The sequence below is a fragment of the Ambystoma mexicanum genome, chromosome 8, assembly GCF_040938575.1.
Source record: "Ambystoma mexicanum isolate Mex_15411 chromosome 8, UKY_AmexF1_1, whole genome shotgun sequence".
Taxonomy (NCBI): domain Eukaryota; kingdom Metazoa; phylum Chordata; class Amphibia; order Caudata; family Ambystomatidae; genus Ambystoma; species Ambystoma mexicanum.
The window spans coordinates 652,454,667-652,473,814 of NC_090929.1; the positions used below are offsets into that span (position 1 = coordinate 652,454,667).

Sequence of the window (19,148 nt, forward strand, 5' to 3'; positions counted from 1 at the left end):
GCCCACACCTCAAGCCAATTGGTCTTTTGTAGCCAATCAGATAGAGGATTGGACGGGACCCGAAAACCCAGAGACTACAGGGTCTTCCCTGGAGACGAGGCTAAAAACCGTCCGTCTACGGCATGGGTGCACAACATACGGCCCGCGGGCCAGTTGCGGCCCACCATGCCGTTTTGTCCGGCCCGCGAGGCACAAAGACTTTCCTAATGGAGGGCGGCCCGCAAGCAGCATCGGCCGCCCTCCATTAGGAAAGTCTTTGTTGTCTTTCGGGCCGGACAAAACACTGGCCCTCATTGGTTCAGTGCACACGAACCATGCAGCTCCTATGAGCCACATAGTGCGTGTGTGCTGCACCAATGGAGTGCCAGCACTAGGGCTGGCGTGGCCAGTAAGGCTTGATGCCGGAAGGCATTTCAGCCTTGCTTGCCACGCCAGCCGTAGTGCCAGAAGCCTCGCCAGCGTTCCAGTACGTCTGGGTAGTACATGGTGGGGGGGGGGGGCTGTATGTTTGTGTGTGTGTGTGTGTCTGTCTCGGGTCCGTCCTGACTGTGTTTTTTGTTTTTGTATGTATGTTGAGATGCGGAGGTGGGGGTGTGTGTCGGTGTGTATGGGTGTGTTTGTATTTGTATGTCTGCAGTGTATGTTGAGATGCGGGGGTGGGGGGTGTGTCGGGTCTGCTTGAATGTGTTTGTGTGCAAGTGCAGTGTGTGTTTAGATGCGGGGGTGGGGTGTGTGTCGGGTCTGCCTGAATGTGTTTGTGTGCAAGTGAAGTGTATGTTGAGATGCTGGGGGGGGGTTTGGAGGGATCGGGTCTGCCTGAATGTATGTTGTTGTGTGCACGATCAGTGTATGTTGAGATGTGGGGGTGGGGGGTCCGGGTCTGTATGCGTGCATGCTTGTGAGTATGTTTGGTGAGTTGGGTGGTGGGGGGGTTCAGGTCTGTATGGATGCATGGTGTATATATGTGAGTTTGTATGGTGTGAGTTGGGGGTGGGGTCTGTATGGGTGCATGGTGTATGCTTGTGAGTTTGTGTGATGAGTTGGGAGTGGGGGGGTTCGGGTCTGTATGGGTGCATGGTGTATGCTTGTGGGTTTGTGTGCTGAGTTGGGGGTGGGGGGTTCGGGTCTGTATGGGTGCATGGTGTATGCTTGTTAGTTTGTATGCAGGGGTGGGGGTATGGGGTCTGTATGAGTATGTATGCATGGTACATGCTTGGTGGCATGGGGCATAATGTTTGCTTGAGGGGTAGGTGTCTTGGGGCATAGTGTTTGCACGAGGGGTGGGTGTCTTGGGGCATAGTGTTTGCATGAGGGGTGGGTGTCATGGGGCATAGTGTTTGCATGAGGGGTGGGTGTCTTGGGGCATAGTGTTTGCATGAGGGGTGGGTGTCTTGGGGCATAGTGTTTGGTCGGGGAGTGGGGGATATGGGGCATAGTGTTTGCTTGAGGGGTGGGTGTCTTGGGGCATAGTGTTTGCATGAGGGGTGGGTGTCATGGGGCATAGTGTTTGGTTGGGGAGTGGGGGCCATGGGACAGTGTTTGCATGAGGGGTGGGTGTCTTGGGGCCTAGGGTTTGCGTGAGGGGTGGGGGCCATGGGGCATAGTGTTTGGTTGGGGAGTGGGGCCCATGGGGCATAGTGTTTGCACAAGGGGTGGGTGTCTTGGGGCATAGTGTTTGCATGAGGGGTGGGTGTCATGGGGCATAGTGTTTGCATGAGGGGTGGGTGTCTTAGGGCCTAGTGTTTGCATGAGGGGTGGGGCCATGGGGCATAGTGTTTGGTTGGGGAGTGGGAGCCATGGGGCATAGTGTTTGCATGAGGGGTGGGTGTCTTGGGGCATAGTGTTTCCATGAGGGGTGGGTGTCATGGGGCATAGTGTTTGCATGAGGGGTGGGTGTCATGGGGCATAGTGTTTGGTCGGGGAGTGGGGGCTATTGGGCATAGTGTTTGCATGAGGGGTGGGTGTCTTGGGGCATAGTGTTTGCATGAGGGGTGGGTGTCATGGGGCATAGTGTTTGGTCGGGGAGTGGGGGCTATTGGGCATAGTGTTTGCATGAGGGTGGGTGTCTTGGGGCCTAGTGTTTGCATGAGGGGTGGGGCCATGGGGCATAGTGTTTGGTTGGGGAGTGGGAGCCATGGGGCATAGTGTTTGCATGAGGGGTGGGTGTCATTGGGCACAGTGTTTGCTGGGGGGGGGTGTCATGGGTTATAGCTACAATGAGGATGTGTGGCCTAAATGATGGCTGTGGCCTAAAGTGTCCCCAGCACGGGACAATAAAAAAGAAAAGTTGTCGGGTTACTTTGCTTTATTGTCCCATGCTGGGGATTCGAAGGGAGCACCTATGAAATAGCACAATGCGATGCTGCTTTGGCAGCGACAGGGCCTGGGTTTGAATCCCCACCAAAGGACAATAAAAACATCTTTTTTTATTGTCCTGTGGATTCGACCCCAGGCCCTGCCGGTGATGAGCCAGCGTCACATTGCACTGTACTATTTCATTTGTGTTCAATTCCTTTTGTTTCATTCCACAAATTATTGAATGAAACAAATGAAATTGAGCACAAACTGAATAGCAGGGTGCAATGCAACATTGGTTTGTTACCAGAAGGGCTTGGGTTCGAATCCCCACCACTGGACAGTAACAAAACAATGTTTTGATTGTCCCTTGGTGTGTATTGTAACCCAAACCCTGCCACTGACAAACCAGCATTGCACTGTGCTATTTCATAGGTGCACAAATTATTGTGATTTATTGAATAGAGTGCTTGACACAAATCACGTTAAGGGCTTTATATATCAAGCAGTCTATTGAATGAAACAAAAGAAATTCAGCAGCTACCAAATAGTTATTTCGTAGGTGCTGGATTTGTTTTGTTTCATACACTAGACTGTTCGACACAGTGTATTGAATTAAACAAACGTAATCCGGCATTTACGGAACAGCACAGTGCAATACCAATGACACTAGTCGCCCGAAGTGCGCCGGCTCGAATCCCCGCACTGTCGGGGCTTCAGCGGTAGCGTCAGCCTCGGCTCGAACGAGGTTCTGGGAGACTGCTGGGAACAGAGAGGCCGCATTGCTTCGTGAGAGCTGTAGATTTGGCTTGCAAATGAAGTATTCCAGTAAGGGCAGACGAACAAAGCAAAGGCTTCGTAGGCTAAGTTTGTTTTAGCCGCGGTGCGCCGCGTTCACTCGCAGCCCTCTCCCATGGATGCCTTTCCCAAGAGGCCGTTTGTCTGCGCCCCCCTCTCCTCCGTCCGTGACCAACTGCTGCCTCTTGAGTAAATAACGGCCATTCAATAGGCAGTGAAGAATCCCTGCTCGGGTTATTTAACTGTTCCCTCCCCAGAAAAGACCAACACCCAGTGACACTCAATGATGAAAGGTAGAATTGTGCTGCCAAAAATGGGAAGGTTTATTGCAAGTAGAAAAACAGCCTGAAAATGAGGCAAAGAGGATCACACGAGGAGATAATTGGACATTCCTCGGCCACACTGGATGGATGGATGCTCAGAGTCCAGGCCTGGACTGGCCCATAGGGAACTCCGGAGATTTCCAGTAGGCCTCTGCACCCTCGGCCTCTTGTGTGGCATTTCCACATTTTCCCATAGGAAAAGGGTTGGGCTGGCTGAAAATGTGTAACATGGGGCCACTTGGAACATTATTTCCAGGGCCTCTTTTGGTTCCATCAGGATCTTCACAAACCTCCCCGAACACTAACATTGCTGCTGTGCTCAAACACACAGTATGCACACCGACTAAGCCACTAACACACAGCAATTGAATGCCCCTCCAAATTACTATCAGAACGCTACGACTCACCAACATATTCACCACAGTCCTGGTCAGAGTGCATCCTAGCACGATGGGCACACACGTCAACCCTCTCTCTAGACACAAAATCCTCAATGCAGCAACACAAAAAAAAAAAAACAGATCCACACACAGTGCTTGGGTACTTCCAAACTGCATTAACACATCAGCAACGTCATCTTGCACAAAAGCCATCTCCCTCTCCTTCAGATCCGCCTGGAGCGCCAGGAGACCATGCAAATGGCAGCCGAGCGCAGTATAAAACCCAGTAACGTACCATGACGTGCAGCAACAGCACTACTAAACCACCGAGTGCCGGGGCCCCACCACCAGTGGCCAAAGTGCCACGGCCATAAAAAGGTTTCGGCCGCTGGTTTCGGGAAATTGCAGGTCGCATAGATCCAACTACCTCAATTCAGGATGTATAATATGTCCTATATCTGGATGTACATACACACACCGGTAGTAAGGGCACTCACAGGGTTAATTACTAAAACCTTTAATCAGAAATTAGCTGTTTGTGGTCAATGAGCAATTCTAGGAGAAGGGTCTTGAAGGGGTCTCTGTGCTCTGAGGGTGGGTGGATATTAAGCATCTCTACTGTTTGCCCCCAATGAGACAACAATCTGCCACCCACACTCTCCCCGGCACCTTATCTGGCCAATAAATTGATGAGATATCAGCCTCTGCACACTTTACGCTCCACTGACACATTTCTATTGGTGATGCCACCTTCTCGCTGTGTGTCCAGGGGTGACAGACGGTTTCCACTCTATGGCCTCACGCCTTGGAGTACTCTTCCATTACAGCTAGGAACTAAGGACTCACTTATGCCATTGGGCAAAGCATTGAAAACCTTTCTTTTTAAATGACTCCCATTCGATGGTATTGTTTACGCCGTCTATGTGCTGCTGTTGAAAGCACATCCCCCTTCTGGTTATCATCTGCGCCTAGATGCAGTTAATTCTGCCCAGCTTCGTGTTACAAATGCATCAAAAATAAAAAATAATAAAAAAATAAAAATAATCAATCCCCATGCTTCACACACGAGACCAGAAACAAACTTCTGCCCACGACACAAATCCTCCTCACTTCCTGTAACCCGAGCTTCTTGGGAGGGGTTTCATCAACTCTAGCACGGATGCCAGCATAGATGGGCTTTAAAATGTACCTTCGCCTTGGAAATACAACAATGCACTATTTGCAGCTTGAAAGCCAATTCACAATAGAATGTGTCGTTTGCCTCTAACATTGCCATCCTATTTACAGGACCACGGCACCCCAGATAGTATTGTGCATCTAAAAAAGCTGCCGATGGTCATGTCCTGCTAAGGGATTCGGAATAGGCAGCCTTCCCCCGGTTGGTAAAGGTTCCAAAGGGCGTTTGACCATTGCATTCAGAGTTGCATTGAATTGCCGGTCCAACTAGCCCTTCAAGTGGATTCGATAGAATGAACATTGCTCCTATGATCAGGGCTGCAACATGGTGCATTCCTGGCTAACAAATTAGGGTGAGATGCGGGTTGTGCCAGACTCCAAATAATGGTCACTTCAAACCGGTTTATAGTGATTGCATCTAATGCCTTAGCATCCTAAAAAAAGAAACAAAAAAAAGCATTGAATGCATTTTTTTGCGATGCATTTTTTTCGATGCTTTTGCCATTCAATGCTTTGTGTTCGATGCAATGACTGGATACCCTCCAAACCTACAAAAAGTAAGCAGTTTAATCGGTGCATACCAAAGAATTGCAGCTTTGAAGAGACACAAGGCATTCGCCTCGACCTGCATGCTATGGTGCTAGCAGGAGAAAAACCCAATGCACACTGTGGTAATGTACCCTGAAGTAATGCACCCACATCCCAAACAATTCATTTTACCAATGCTGGTATTGAATTCTATTCTTAACCTTGCGGCGTGGAGTTTAATATAGTACAATATTTGTTACAAGTGTTTTAAATTGTTTCCGATTTTCATTTTCAGCGTGGCAAGCATTTATTCTGTACTAGTAAATGGAGTTTCATCAATTCTGCACCACTGGCTGGCCTTTCAGCAGTGCTGGCTGCCAGGTCTTGCTTCTCTGTATTTTCTAGAGACTAGTAACTGCAAGCAGACGATTTCCCAAAGGCTAAAACCCCGTAGTCATGTTCGCTTTCATTAGAATAGGGAGAGGAGCATCGACGAGAAACTCTGGCCGACCGGACAACCGCAACACTGGGTGCCTTACACTGGAGGATGGGCTGTAGGGACAGACACAATAAGCACTTGTATGTACTAAGGAGTCGTGGGGTCAGTACGAAGGTATGTTTCTGACAAACTGGTGCAAAGGTACATATATTTCAAGATGAACAGCTATGGGGCAAAAGACCAGTTACATGACTATCATTTGCAGTATTTACAAGTATGTATAGGTGAAATGACAGGAGGGGGGTTTGCAGGACTGCAATACCACTTCTCAGGGGGGATAGCTCAGGGGCAACGTGCTTGCCTTGGAAGCAAGACGACACAGAGCCACACAGGTTCAATCCCCGGGTCTGCTCTTAGAAACCTCTGGGTATTATGCGCATTATAAATAACCTACCATATCATATAACAGCTCAGGGAACTCCTTCCAGGAACCTGCGGTGCCTTCTCAGGCCTTCCCAGGGCAGCCTTAGCGCCAGGCAAAGGGGGAATGGATTTGAGATAAGGGAATAGGGAGTTCCTGTGTTGGGGAGCCAGTAGAGTGAAGGAGCAAAGGTGAGCGGTGGCACATGGAAGACCGAGAAAAGGACATGGTATGGAGCGCTCACAACAAGGGCGGTCACGTGCCCTCTGTGTACTGCGGAGCCCAAGAAGTCGTTGTACATTTCACACAGTGAAGAAGTCCAGATTGGTTAGAAACAAACTTCCCAGTTACCAGAGTAAAACAGACAGCCGTTCAGTCAATTAAGGCAGCCCGCACATTACCGAGAAAAATTACCCACATTTTAAGTAATGTGAAATGTAAATAATCAAGAAAGCAGAAAAAAAGGTACACCTTTGTTGTCTGAAAAAAACTCATTGGAAAATATGAGCGGAGGGGTGAGAAGGAGTTGGGGGGCGTGGGGCATAGAGACTACATAATAGGGAAAGGGGGATTTGAGGGTGTTAGGCAGAATCATATGCAGTACCCTTAGGGACCACTGCACACAATTAAGACTACAAGTGGTAATACAATTTCACCTTTGGTACAAGCCTGCACTACACAGAAAGAGTGGTAGCAATGGCTGAGCAGCCAGACTTATCTCAAGAGCAAATGAGCAGTAGTAGAGATTACACAAAGGACTACAATTACTGTGACTCAAGCAAACACTGACTCAAGGTTTCTGGTTAAAAAAATATAAGTACATTTATTTTTAAACCATCTGTTCACAAAACACTTCACTTCTATTAAAATAAAACCACACTTCAAATATACTACACACAACCAATTCCCTTTGTGCAGATCAATTCAAGGTAAGTACATTGGGTTTTGACAAATCAGTGTTGTGAAACAAAAGACGTTACCGTGGGTTAATACGCGATCGCTTTTTGACAGTAATGACAGTTCGGTCTTACGAGAGAAAAGCATACCCGCGGGAAGAAATGTAACCGAAGTCAAACACATTTAGCACATGAATTCACACAAGAGAGTTGGGGGATAAAAATCATAGGCAATACTTTTGTCAAGGCAATTTAGATCAGAGGACACTCTCTAAAAGGTAGATAAAAGTCAATAGGCCAACGCCAGTTTCAAATGTAACAGGAGTCCTGTTGCTGAGGATCACACGGTTAGAACAGTTCACGATTCGAGATTACCAGGAGTACTTAGATATTGTCACAAAGGGAAGCAAAAGTTATAAGAGGGAAGGAAGAAAAGGACAAGCCTTTGGTGAGGAAGAAGGTTTCACCCCAATTATTCGAAGTCTGACACAGTACCTTATTTGTTGAAGAAAGCTGGTGCCACGGCAGTTGTTCCTGGTAGTTCCTGCAGACTCACGGTTCCTGGAACTTCAATCGTGGGGACAAGAAGGACGACATCTGGAGCGATCTGCACTACCCAAGGATGAAGCCAGCGAAGCAACGGTGAATAAAGATGCGCTCCTTTAAAACAGGAGAGGCTCTTCAGATGGCTATCCGGACCACTACAGCTGTGTGCAGCGATTTCGACCAAGAAGAGGATCCCCTGGCTGTGGAAGATGAGCTGGTTGATCCCACCAGGCTCAAGGGAAGAAGACTCCGGACCGGATCTTCTCTGTCGTTGAAGGGTAGATAGCTCAGGACTGCAGCAGGTCTTCACCAGGACTCGGGAGTTGCAGCAGCCGTCTTCTTCTCCGTTTCTCTTCGGTTCTTGCAGTTCCAGGTGCGACTCTGACTTCCAGCCCAAAGTCCTGCCTTTATGCCAAAATCCCCCCATTCACACAGCCTGGCTGTCAATCACTCAGCAAGGGGGTTGTCCGGCCCGGACAACCACCTCAGCCTATCGCACAAAGTGCGACTTGGGTCTCCAAGGAGACCCTATGCAGGGGGTGACTAAACCCCTCCCTCACATTCAGCCCACCTAGACACCCAGACGCCAAAGGAGGGCTTCTGGACAGAAGCCTGCCAAAGGTCAACGAACAAAGAAGGCAAACCTGGTTTGGCACGAAAAGTAAAACACGAAGGACTTTAACAAAAAGAAATGGCGACTAAACCCGACCTGAGCCAAAATAAAAAGTATTTGGTCAAGCGGGTTTATGTTTGAGGCCAATATAATAGCCAAAAACAGTACCACGTTTATATACTATAATCGCGGTAGAAAAGTTAGGGTAGGTACAACTGCCACCAGCCAAGTCTTAATGTTAAGAGAGCGAAACAAAGCTCCAAGAGGCACAAACAGAAATGGGTAGGAATTAACCCATTCCAATACTCCATGTAAGATTGGGTGTACTGGGTCTGTAGTTTAAAGTGACTATATAAAGTTAGTGGCAACTTTACATGTTTCTGGGGGACAGTAGTCAGCCCCAGAAAAATTGAGTCAGTGGGAAGTCTCAAAGACAACCCTTTGTCACTGCACTGAAGGTGCTGTGTAACACACACAAAAAGTGGGGCTCATGGAGTGGTGTGGCTCCAGAGCCCAAGTTCACACAAAAAGTAGAAATACACATGGCAGAACACATGCAAGAATGGGAAAAAGGCTCACACTCTTACCAGGTGGAAAAAATAAACTCCAGAAATCCAGCAAAGCTGCTGAGGGACTCACTAGGTGAGGGAAATTAGCCATAAATGATAATTCTCCCTAACATTGGGTAAACCCTCCCTGAATAAAAAATAAAACGTTTTTTCAGCCAAATGTTTTCAGCAAAAAACTCAGTGCTCTAAGAACATAGAACCGAAAAGAAGTGTCCTAAGCAGAGGCATGCAGATGGGTGATTTGTTGCCATTCGAATAGGGCGTGGATAATTCAGATACATCAATAGGGTGCTATGGCTCACTTGGATTGTACAAAGAGCACATACATTTGTAGCTGTAACAGTACAATAATGACCATTAATACAGAACACATGCATACATCATACGGGTATCACCATTACAGAACTCTGGTGTTCCTTTTATCAACCGCTTAAGATGAAAGTCAGAGTCCACACTTCCGCAGTGATCCAAGCCTGCGACCTCCAAGGTACAAGAAGGCGATCTAGCAGGTGCATCAACCCACTGAGCAGGGTAATGTACATCACTTCAGAACCTACCAAGAGGTAGAACAAGACAAGCTGGACACTGCGGCTCTTACATACCTTGTCCTCCTCCTCCCTTCGCCGGCACTCCTCGGCTTTCCTGCGGAGCTCCTCCTGGATCACCCTAGCATACTCCGAGTCCCTTTCCTCACTGAGGACAGACAACAGAAAACAAGAGTGTCTAAACCTACATTCAGTCCGCAGCAAACAAGTGACAGCCTGGAACAGATGACCGAGAAATTAGGGAACTGAACACAAACGTTTAACGAGAATGTCACTGAACCAGAAATGAGAAAAAGAGGAAAAATAACTATAGCTGTTTTGAAATAGTATAACATTTTAAAAGTTTGTAATAAACTATATAAAAAAATTTAAAAAACGTAACTGGCAGTCTGCCATTGTGACCGGAACAAACAACTTCTTATACACAAGTAAACTAGGAAACACAAATTATTGATGTATAAGCACCTTACAATTGCCCAATAAATAAATAAAATAAATATGATGCACTACGTATAAATCACACATGTTGTGCAGCTTCAAAATATAGGTCAGATAAAAATGAGAAGCTTTAAAAAGGGAAAAGCAATCTGATGGAATGCAAGCCCTACCCAGGTGCAGCGAATTGATGGTTTGAGGACCTTGGTTCGTTCCCATAATGCCGCCACCACAAGATGTCTGGTGCAGCAACTGACAAATAGGGATTGCAAAAGAAGAGATATAAATATCGACCAATCAAATAATAAACTGAATAAAAAAGGTAGGTTGCCATTTTGGCGGCCTAGCCAGTTGGTGGCGGGAGAGGAGACTCGAAACACCTAAAAACAACCTCACTTAGCATTCAGGAGTCAAAACAGCGAACCATTAAAAAGGGGCTTGGGGCAGCCAAGAACAGCTGTCAGAATATAAAGTCCCCAAAGTGATTAAGAGCTCCTGAAGTCTCCTAGAGCCCCTTTGCCCCCTCCATGGCATCCACCTTGCAGTTGCAAAATCTTCCCAGGAGACACCTCGAAGAAAAGAGCAGACCTCCTCAGTGTTTCTCAATCACGCCCAAGGCTCTCTTGACAGAAGTCTCCACAGGCCTTACCAAGGAACCTAATCTAGTGGTTTGGCATGTTGCTTTGACTGCAACCATGCCCTAAAACCCAATACATAGGGAATTAAGCTAGCGTTAGCAAAAGGGTTTCAATTGTGGCTGTTAAATGTCCCAATTAGATGTTGGCGGCACAGTAGGGTTTAACTATTGAGGGGAAAACCTGCCAACCCTCTAAACAAATACCACAAAAGTCTTAGTTATACCTTATCTTTCTTCTGCAGGCCAAGTATATAAGCACTCTAAAAAAGAGTTAATTTACTTGAAATCTATGTTGTATAGAAAATCCATGGTGTTCCTTTCATGATACCACACAGATATAAGACACTTATTAATCACAAATGACAATTTTACCTTGAAGGAAAACTAGCTGGACAAACCAGGAGTGGCAGATGACACAGGACAGAGACAGCAGAGACGTTATGGTGATTACAGACAGATCTATGCGATTACCACGCACCCCGTTTTAGCGAATCCAAAAATGTCGAATTCTAAAATGGCGGCGCGCATTGATCACATGGATCGTACTATGCTGATTTCCGCTACCTCCTACCCCCCCAACCTACTTAACTTTGCATCCTCACACTTCCACGAATTCCTGTCTCTTCAGTACCCTCGTTCGTCCCTTGTGACGCAAGTCTCTTTCCCCTAATGTGGGTAGAGACTTCCGTTGCGGGTCCTTTTTTTATTTTTTTTCTGCCGCCGCTCCTTGCCTTGGAAGCGGGGGGACAGCCTTGCAGCCCCTGATCCCATTATACCAAACACAGGGGGACACGCCATCAACCCCCGTTCAGTATAATGGGATTCGGGATTTCAGTTGATGCCAAATGCGCTGTAACTGCGCATTGAGCATTTTTATCCCTGTTTTTTTGGGGCAATACCATGACAAACTCCCTGCACTAAAGGGAGCTGAGCTGGAGCATGTGGTTGTTTCCATGCCAATGCTATGCTGTTGAATAAGAATCTTTATTGAGTCTGCGTGTGTTTTGGACTATGGAACATGGTGGATAAGTCAGAGTGGATTGGGCAAACCGAGGAGAAGCTGGGAAAGTGCTCAGTAGGTAGGAGCACAAGCTGGACCTCATGGACATTGGTTGTTTGGGAAAGGTATTCACAAGCATAGTCTAGGAAAATGCTAGCAGCATGTAGGGAGAAGGAGTTTAAGGAAAGACATTGGATCCTGAAAAAGCAACAAAGTATAAGCAGTGGCGAAAGGTACTGTGTCCAAAGGCAATATGGAATAATGCAAGTTACCTGATCTAACAACTCGAGGAAGAAAAGCGAGTAACAAACAAGCAATATTTACAAGCCAGAAGCGGGTGAACATGGTTTCTTTGCTTTGTGTGCAATGAGATTCCCAGTAGGGACGTCTTCACCCTAGGGTTCCCATGCCTGTGTGCTGGGATTACACATAGGCAGGAGTGGCGGCATTGTGCCAAGCCATTGTATAGGTCCATTGATGCTGTGCAGGGATACCCATCATGCAGTCCGGAGTTTGATGATCCAAGGGATAAGACTGCCAACATAAACCCCAACACTCGTGTAAAACCTAGGAAGTAGTTAAGCAGCCCGATTGTCCTGGAAGTTGGGGTATCCATCTTGTATCTCTTTCCACAGGAGGTCTCGTCCTTGGTCTTCTGGAGTGACAGGGACTATAGAGCTGGCTGGCAGGGTAAGGCCTGACGTCAATGTAAGAAATGCACAGGGATCAAAGAGCTTGTTGGAATACGCCTCCCATGTCTCCATGCTTTAAGATGCAGAGAGCATTTGGGTGAGTGAAGGAAAAGGGGATACCGCCCCCCGCTCTCACCCACACACACATATATATATATATATGTGTGATTAAGGAGACAATTCTGTGGGGTATTCATTTGTGCAATGTATATTTTCACACCCTTCTCCCATTATCCAAAGGTCCTGACAAGGTTTTTAGAAATTCTAAGATCCAATGTTAAGCTGTTTAGCCATTTTCATACATCTACTGCAAGAGAAGCGAAGAAACCTAGTCCAGGTGAGGCGCAGGAGGCTTCCTTCTGCTCGCCGGCCAGCTTTTCAGTATCTAAAATAGACATCTTAGTTACTCTAGAATTCAGTAAAAACCTTGACAAGAAAACGCAGACACAATCATACACTTCATGAGGGGAAGTCAACAATTTTTGTCAAACTCAAGTGATAGTGGCCACAACTCTTCTGGTCCAAAGTCTTGCCCAGATTATGACCCTTTGCGGGAGACTAGCAGAGACACCATTTTGGGGAGTGAAACAAGAGTGACTGGGCCCTTTGGGAGTCTGCACCCTAGCCTGTAAGATATCATAATGCAAATCCACAATCTGATATTTAATATTTCACATAGGGAAGCGCTTGTTGTGATCAATTGTGCCATTTAGGGATTGAGGCTGTGCACTGTTCATTTTGGGGTTGGAGACAGTGGTCGAAGTGGGCCGGAGCAGTGCTCCTCTACTTTTTTTTTTAATTACGTTTTACTGTTCCTATACTATTTAAAATAAAAGTGTTGGATTTTGAAACTTGCACTTTCAGTGTACTGCACTGAAGGTTCCCTTAAACAGCAGACAGTTTATGGTCTTTCCATCGAATGCCATTCCATACAAATGTTTCTGTCCAAAAAAATTGTATTTAATGCATTTTCTTTGGGGGGTAGGTGGTCCCCCCAATCCCCCGTTTTATTTTACCCTTTATAATGCACCTAAACAAAATTAACCCTTTACCCCTCAAAAATATGCATTAGACGCACATTTTTTAGATGGAAAAATTTCGATGGAATGGCAGATGGAAAGACCAGATATCACAGCAGACCCATGTGTTTGGTGTTTTGTGTTGTGCGTGTGAGGCGGTGTGGCGATGGGGTTGGAAGGGCGCGGGGACAGGCCAGTAGGGAACATAGTTCTGCTACTTCTTTTCATACACTTCGACCACTGGTTGGAGAAATGCAGACTGAATGACCTGATGGACAACAGATGCGTATCGCAAGCCGGTAAAATAGCTCAGCGGGTTGAGCGCTCACTGCTGCGATCCTTCATCCTTCCAAGGTCGATAAATGAGTACCAATTACGGTTGGGTGATATTGTATGTAAATATGTGCTCTGTAAAGTGCTTTGGATTAAGGCGCTATATAAATAACACATCATTATCATTATCTGTTGGGTCTTTTGCTCTTTGGGAAGAGAAGGTGGAGTTGAGTTGCATCTTGATATGAAAAAGGAAAGGGTTATTTGATCCACAACCCCATCAATCTTCGCTAGTGTCGAACATTGGAGAAGGCTGTCAAATGGAAGCTTTCCTGAAACCCACAGCCTCTACCACCTCAAAGCCACACCACAGAGGTATCACTACACATTATCCCCACCAAAAATATCACCATATATATGGTCGTCGGGAGCGGCCATAGGCGATATTTTGGGGGGGGATATTTTTGGGGGGGGTTTTGGGAGCGGGGGTTGCGCGAGTGTCCCCCGCTCCTTTAAAAATAATGCAGGGGTGTCCCTCGCAGGTTCCATGCCTTAATATCGCAGCAAAAATATGGCAATATTTTTCTATGGCGATATTTTTGCGGGGATATTAACACATGGAACCCGCCACATATTCTCCATACTATATAGCCCCAGGAGTGAATGCCTTTCTGAGAGATAGCCCTGCAAACTCTCTACACTTATGTCTCTGGAGTATAGCTCAGGGGCAACGTGCTCGTCTTGGAAGCAAGACGACACAGAGCAACTACTGGTTCGATCCCTGTCTGCAGCTTAGAAACCTCTGGGTATTAAGCGCTTATATATTAACTATCATATCATAATAGCAGAGCAATCACTCTCACATTCTAAATCCCACTGGAATGTGACGGGACATCTTATGTAAAACCTATGGAGGAAATAGACAGCAGTGACCATTGGAAGAGTAAAGAAAGATATTTCAGCAGTCAATACTGTTAAGCGACCTACATTTGTCTCTTTTTCTCTAAACTTCGAATTTTGTTCCGCTCGTCTTCTTCATCCTGAAGCTTTTTGGCAATTCGGATATCCTTCTGGACCAGTTTGTTCTTCTGGATGTTGGAGGCATAGTGCTGCTCAACTAAGGAGACAGAGAAAAAAAAACACCCAATCAGGACGACCATGGCAGAAAGGTCTTTACCAATTATGCCACATATCAATGTTTGTATAGGAATTTCTAGTGGATCCATGTGATCACTGCGACGACCGAAAATGCACACTGTTTTTTTTAACCACATATATTTGCGGGGGGGGGGGGAGACCCCCGTAGCCCCCGCATATTAATATTATGCTCTAAACTCCCACACATATATATGTGGTGTAAGGGGGGGGGAGGTTATAAAAACAAAAAAGTCGACATTTTCGGCTGTCGCAATTCCCAGGTCGACATTTTTGCACGATTTCATTTCTAGTTTACATATGCATTTATTTATTGAAAACAAAGAAGTTCAGTGTTGTATCGATTTCTGTCGAAGCCGCACCCATTGGAGGGGGTTGTAACACGGCCAGTCCCTTGCCTTGTCAAGAGGGGGAGGGAAACCCCTCTCAGACCAGGATGGGTGATCTATCAGGGATAAAAGCCACAGGCAGACCCTACCCCGTGCCAGCATTTATCTATGCGGCACAGGCTTGTCTCATACCTAGTTTGTAAAGGTAGCGGGCGCCCCTCTCTCGACAGAACAAGGCATGATAACCTGTTCAGTGGTTATTAACCACTTGAGAGTTCGCAGCCACTGCTTTTACTCACTGTGCCTTTCACAGATGGGAAATATCCATTTGCATATCAGTCTTTGTCCTGCCCAGGGGCAGTCCAGCACCGAAATGCAATGGCAATTCCAACCTGAACGAGAGTACCACCAGCAACCCCATACACGTGTTTCACCCTTGTTGGGGATCATCAGTGAGGTGAAGCTGATGCCTCTCTAAGCACAGTGAGAGGGAGACCACGTCTGGTTGCCCCCAGGAGACCTAGGGTTACCAATCCCAGGTTCCTTGAAATTTAGTTTGTAAAGGTAGCGGGCGCCCCTCTCTCGACAGAACAAGGCATGATAACCTGTTCAGTGGTTATTAACCACTTGAGAGTTCGCAGCCACTGCTTTTACTCACTGTGCCTTTCACAGATGGGAAATATCCATTTGCATATCAGTCTTTGTCCTGCCCAGGGGCAGTCCAGCACCGAAATGCAATGGCAATTCCAACCTGAACGAGAGTACCACCAGCAACCCCATACACGTGTTTCACCCTTGTTGGGGATCATCAGTGAGGTGAAGCTGATGCCTCTCTAAGCACAGTGAGAGGGAGACCACGTCTGGTTGCCCCCAGGAGACCTAGGGTTACCAATCCCAGGTTCCTTGAAATTTAGTTTGTAAAGGTAGCGGGCGCCCCTCTCTCGACAGAACAAGGCATGATAACCTGTTCAGTGGTTATTAACCACTTGAGAGTTCGCAGCCACTGCTTTTACTCACTGTGCCTTTCACAGATGGGAAATATCCATTTGCATATCAGTCTTTGTCCTGCCCAGGGGCAGTCCAGCACCGAAATGCAATGGCAATTCCAACCTGAACGAGAGTACCACCAGCAACCCCATACACGTGTTTCACCCTTGTTGGGGATCATCAGTGAGGTGAAGCTGATGCCTCTCTAAGCACAGTGAGAGGGAGACCACGTCTGGTTGCCCCCAGGAGACCTAGGGTTACCAATCCCAGGTTCCTTGAAATTTAGCACAGTGAGTAAAAGCAGTGGCTGCGAACTCTCAAGTGGTTAATAACCACTGAACAGGTTATCAGGCCTTGTTCTGTCGAGAGAGGGGCGCCCGCTACCTTTGCAGACTTGTCTCATACCTATACAGAATTCTCACCAGTCTTTTCCCCTTTTTTCCAGAGCCGGAAGACCAGATGATCAGCTGAACACGACTATCAGGTAAGCACCAGAGACCGAGACACTTGTGAGCAAAAGCAAGCCTTCAGGGCACCTTGAGACCAGTGTCCCACTCCGTCAGCGATAACGGCCAGGAAGAGGGACTGAAGCCACAGGACTTATGCGACAGCCTAACAAACAGCGGCAGGGACACCACTTCAACCCAGGACCGCCAGAGACAGGAGTAAGGGGCAGGGAACTAGCAGAAGGACAAGGCTTAACAGGTAAAAACAACCACCACGAGCCTGTTACAGACATGGGCACTGTGATGCGGAGCCGCCATTGTTGACCTGCAGCAGATCTCTGCTTAGAAAGGGAGTGGGGCTTAACCCGCTCTATATGCATTTCACATGCTGCAACACTCTGGGGCGGGGGAAGAGCAGCAGCATTGGTTGGGGCCAGCAGACCTATCCCCAAAGAATACGGAATAGAATACATTGTGAAAGAAACAGGAACGTGTGGGTTGTTCGGATGAGGTAACAGGAGGAGGAGGTGGCAGACTAAGGGACTAGGAGGAGGAAGGAAGGAGCATTGGACTGTGGAGGACTTTTATGGAGGAAATTAGGTATTGCATACTGAGTGCAAGTGGTACTGCAGTGTGAGTTTACAGGACTGCCTGGCCAGTATGGCTGGGAACCTTAGTGTAAGGGGTAATTGTGAAGTAAGGGTACTTACTGAAAGGAGGGTGCTTGACTACTAAGAGGGAAGGAGGGAGTAGCAGTGTGGAGGGGGAGCGGAAGTCAAAGGATGGAGGAGAGACCCCCAAAGTGCGAAAGACATCAGAGGAACAGAGGAGAAGAGAGGGTAAAGGTGAGGGGCAAGGCAGTGTTTAGGGGAAAACACAAGGGAGAGGATAGAGTGAGCATGAAAGAATACACAATCTTACAGGGTGTCTAAAAAGGTACAATTCCCACAACCTTTAGGAAACTTGGGTAGAGTAGGGACAGTGAAGAAGTCTAATCAGTCGACATTCAGGAATCCATCGTAGTATAAGACAGTTTTAGACAGTAGGGGGGAGGCAATATTCGGCAGCACTAACCTGGGTTAACAGACCCTTGGTTAGGGAGGAGGGTCATAAGATGAGAGAGGGATGCCCTTAGGGCCCTTTTAAAGATCACCCTTCAACTGTCTCTAAGACACGATGCATTCTCTGAGCCATCTGTGACACAGTGCTTTATAAAGTCATGATATAGTGACTTGCTGGTGGTGGGCACCTTGCTGAGTATAGTAAGTGCGAACAGGACAAGACGGCCTAAGTATATATTTAGCAATAATTTTAATATTTACAGATATATATATAGATACGGATGAGAGTACTCCAAACCGCTGCGCCTCAGAAATGGGTTCTTAAGGGTACACTTGAAGCTATGGCATATGGCGTTCAAGTGATGAGGAACCACAAGGGTGAAGGCGTGAAAGAGGGAGACCGCAAGGGTGGATGGGAATGGTTAGGTTGAGGAAAGGTTGAGGCAAGCACAGGTGGATCGGGATCTTTGGAGGGGATTGCTAGTACGGGTAGAAAAGTTCAATACTTTGTTGAGGAGCAGAGGGAGAAAACCAGGAGGAGGCTGGCGCAGGCTTCCAGACTGCTGAGGACCCATGTGGCGATGAGCACGATATATGATATGGCATTTATAACGCGCCTATACACAAGTGTTTCAAGGCACATAGAGTGGAAGGTGTGATGGGGTCAGCATGGATGGCCAACCTTTGTGTAGGGGGGTGCACAAAGGTGGACGAGGCTCATGAGAGGCTGAGGATGCTTTGGGAGTTTGGCTTCACAGCCGTTTGTAGTGTAGCTTATTGTCTTTAACAAGCCAACTACCAATAGTTGTTTTGTCTTAAGTAACACAATTAGCAATTGATCCATGCTGTCAACAGCACACAAATGAACGAGTGAAGCATTTTAAGTGACTATAACTTTGGGAACAATTAGCTTTCTTAAGTAACAATATCTCAAGGATACCAACAACTGCTGCTTTAAAACACATTTATCCAAGTAGCAATTGCTGAACAGAGTTAAGTAACATGATTTATGGAGGACTGAGGCGCCTTACAATGCAACAATACTCCTGGATAGATGATTAAGGGGGGCAATTGTTCATGACTGAAAAAGATTAAACCTCCAAGTAAAGTTTTTCTCTGGAGAAGGAAAGTGGTCAACACATTTTAATGAATAATTGCTCTTCAGTATTCCCTTCATATGAACACATACCCAATTGCTGCTGAATGAAGAATTCAGTGGGCCTATTGTCATTTTTGAAAATGGGTGAATGAACACATCTTAAGGAAACCCAATTACTTGTGAGTAAAAGGGCAGATTTAGCATAAACATTTTCGATGAGTAACAACTCACAATAACACTAAAAACATGAATAGGACTTTGTAAAACAGCTATGCATATGAAAGACTGCATTGACCTTAGAAGCAAATTATCTAGATAACTGAATGCATGGTTTACGGTCACACATTGGCATGATATAGCTACCTTAACTGACTTAACAGCCGTTCCTGTAGACTGCTGGTTATCGCAGAGCTTCTCGTGTGCGGTTGAGGGGCTAAGATCTTTGGGGCACAGCACAAACATAGAAGAAATACTTTCAGTTGGAGG

General features: G+C 46.8%; 1 protein-coding gene across 9 annotated transcripts in view; it reads right to left on the reverse strand.

The window, feature by feature from the left end:
* Positions 1-19,148, reverse strand: part of LOC138472286 (coiled-coil domain-containing protein 50-like) — a 768,296-nt gene that overhangs the window by 421,628 nt on the left and 327,520 nt on the right. For all 9 annotated transcript variants that reach the window (XM_069610399.1, XM_069610405.1, XM_069610398.1 and 6 more), the window contains exons 4-5: positions 14,573-14,702; positions 9,587-9,677 (exon numbers count right to left, since the gene is read on the reverse strand). In XM_069610399.1, coding sequence (XP_069466500.1) covers positions 9,587-9,677; positions 14,573-14,702 — 221 coding nt within the window. The remainder of the gene's footprint in view (positions 1-9,586; positions 9,678-14,572; positions 14,703-19,148) is intronic.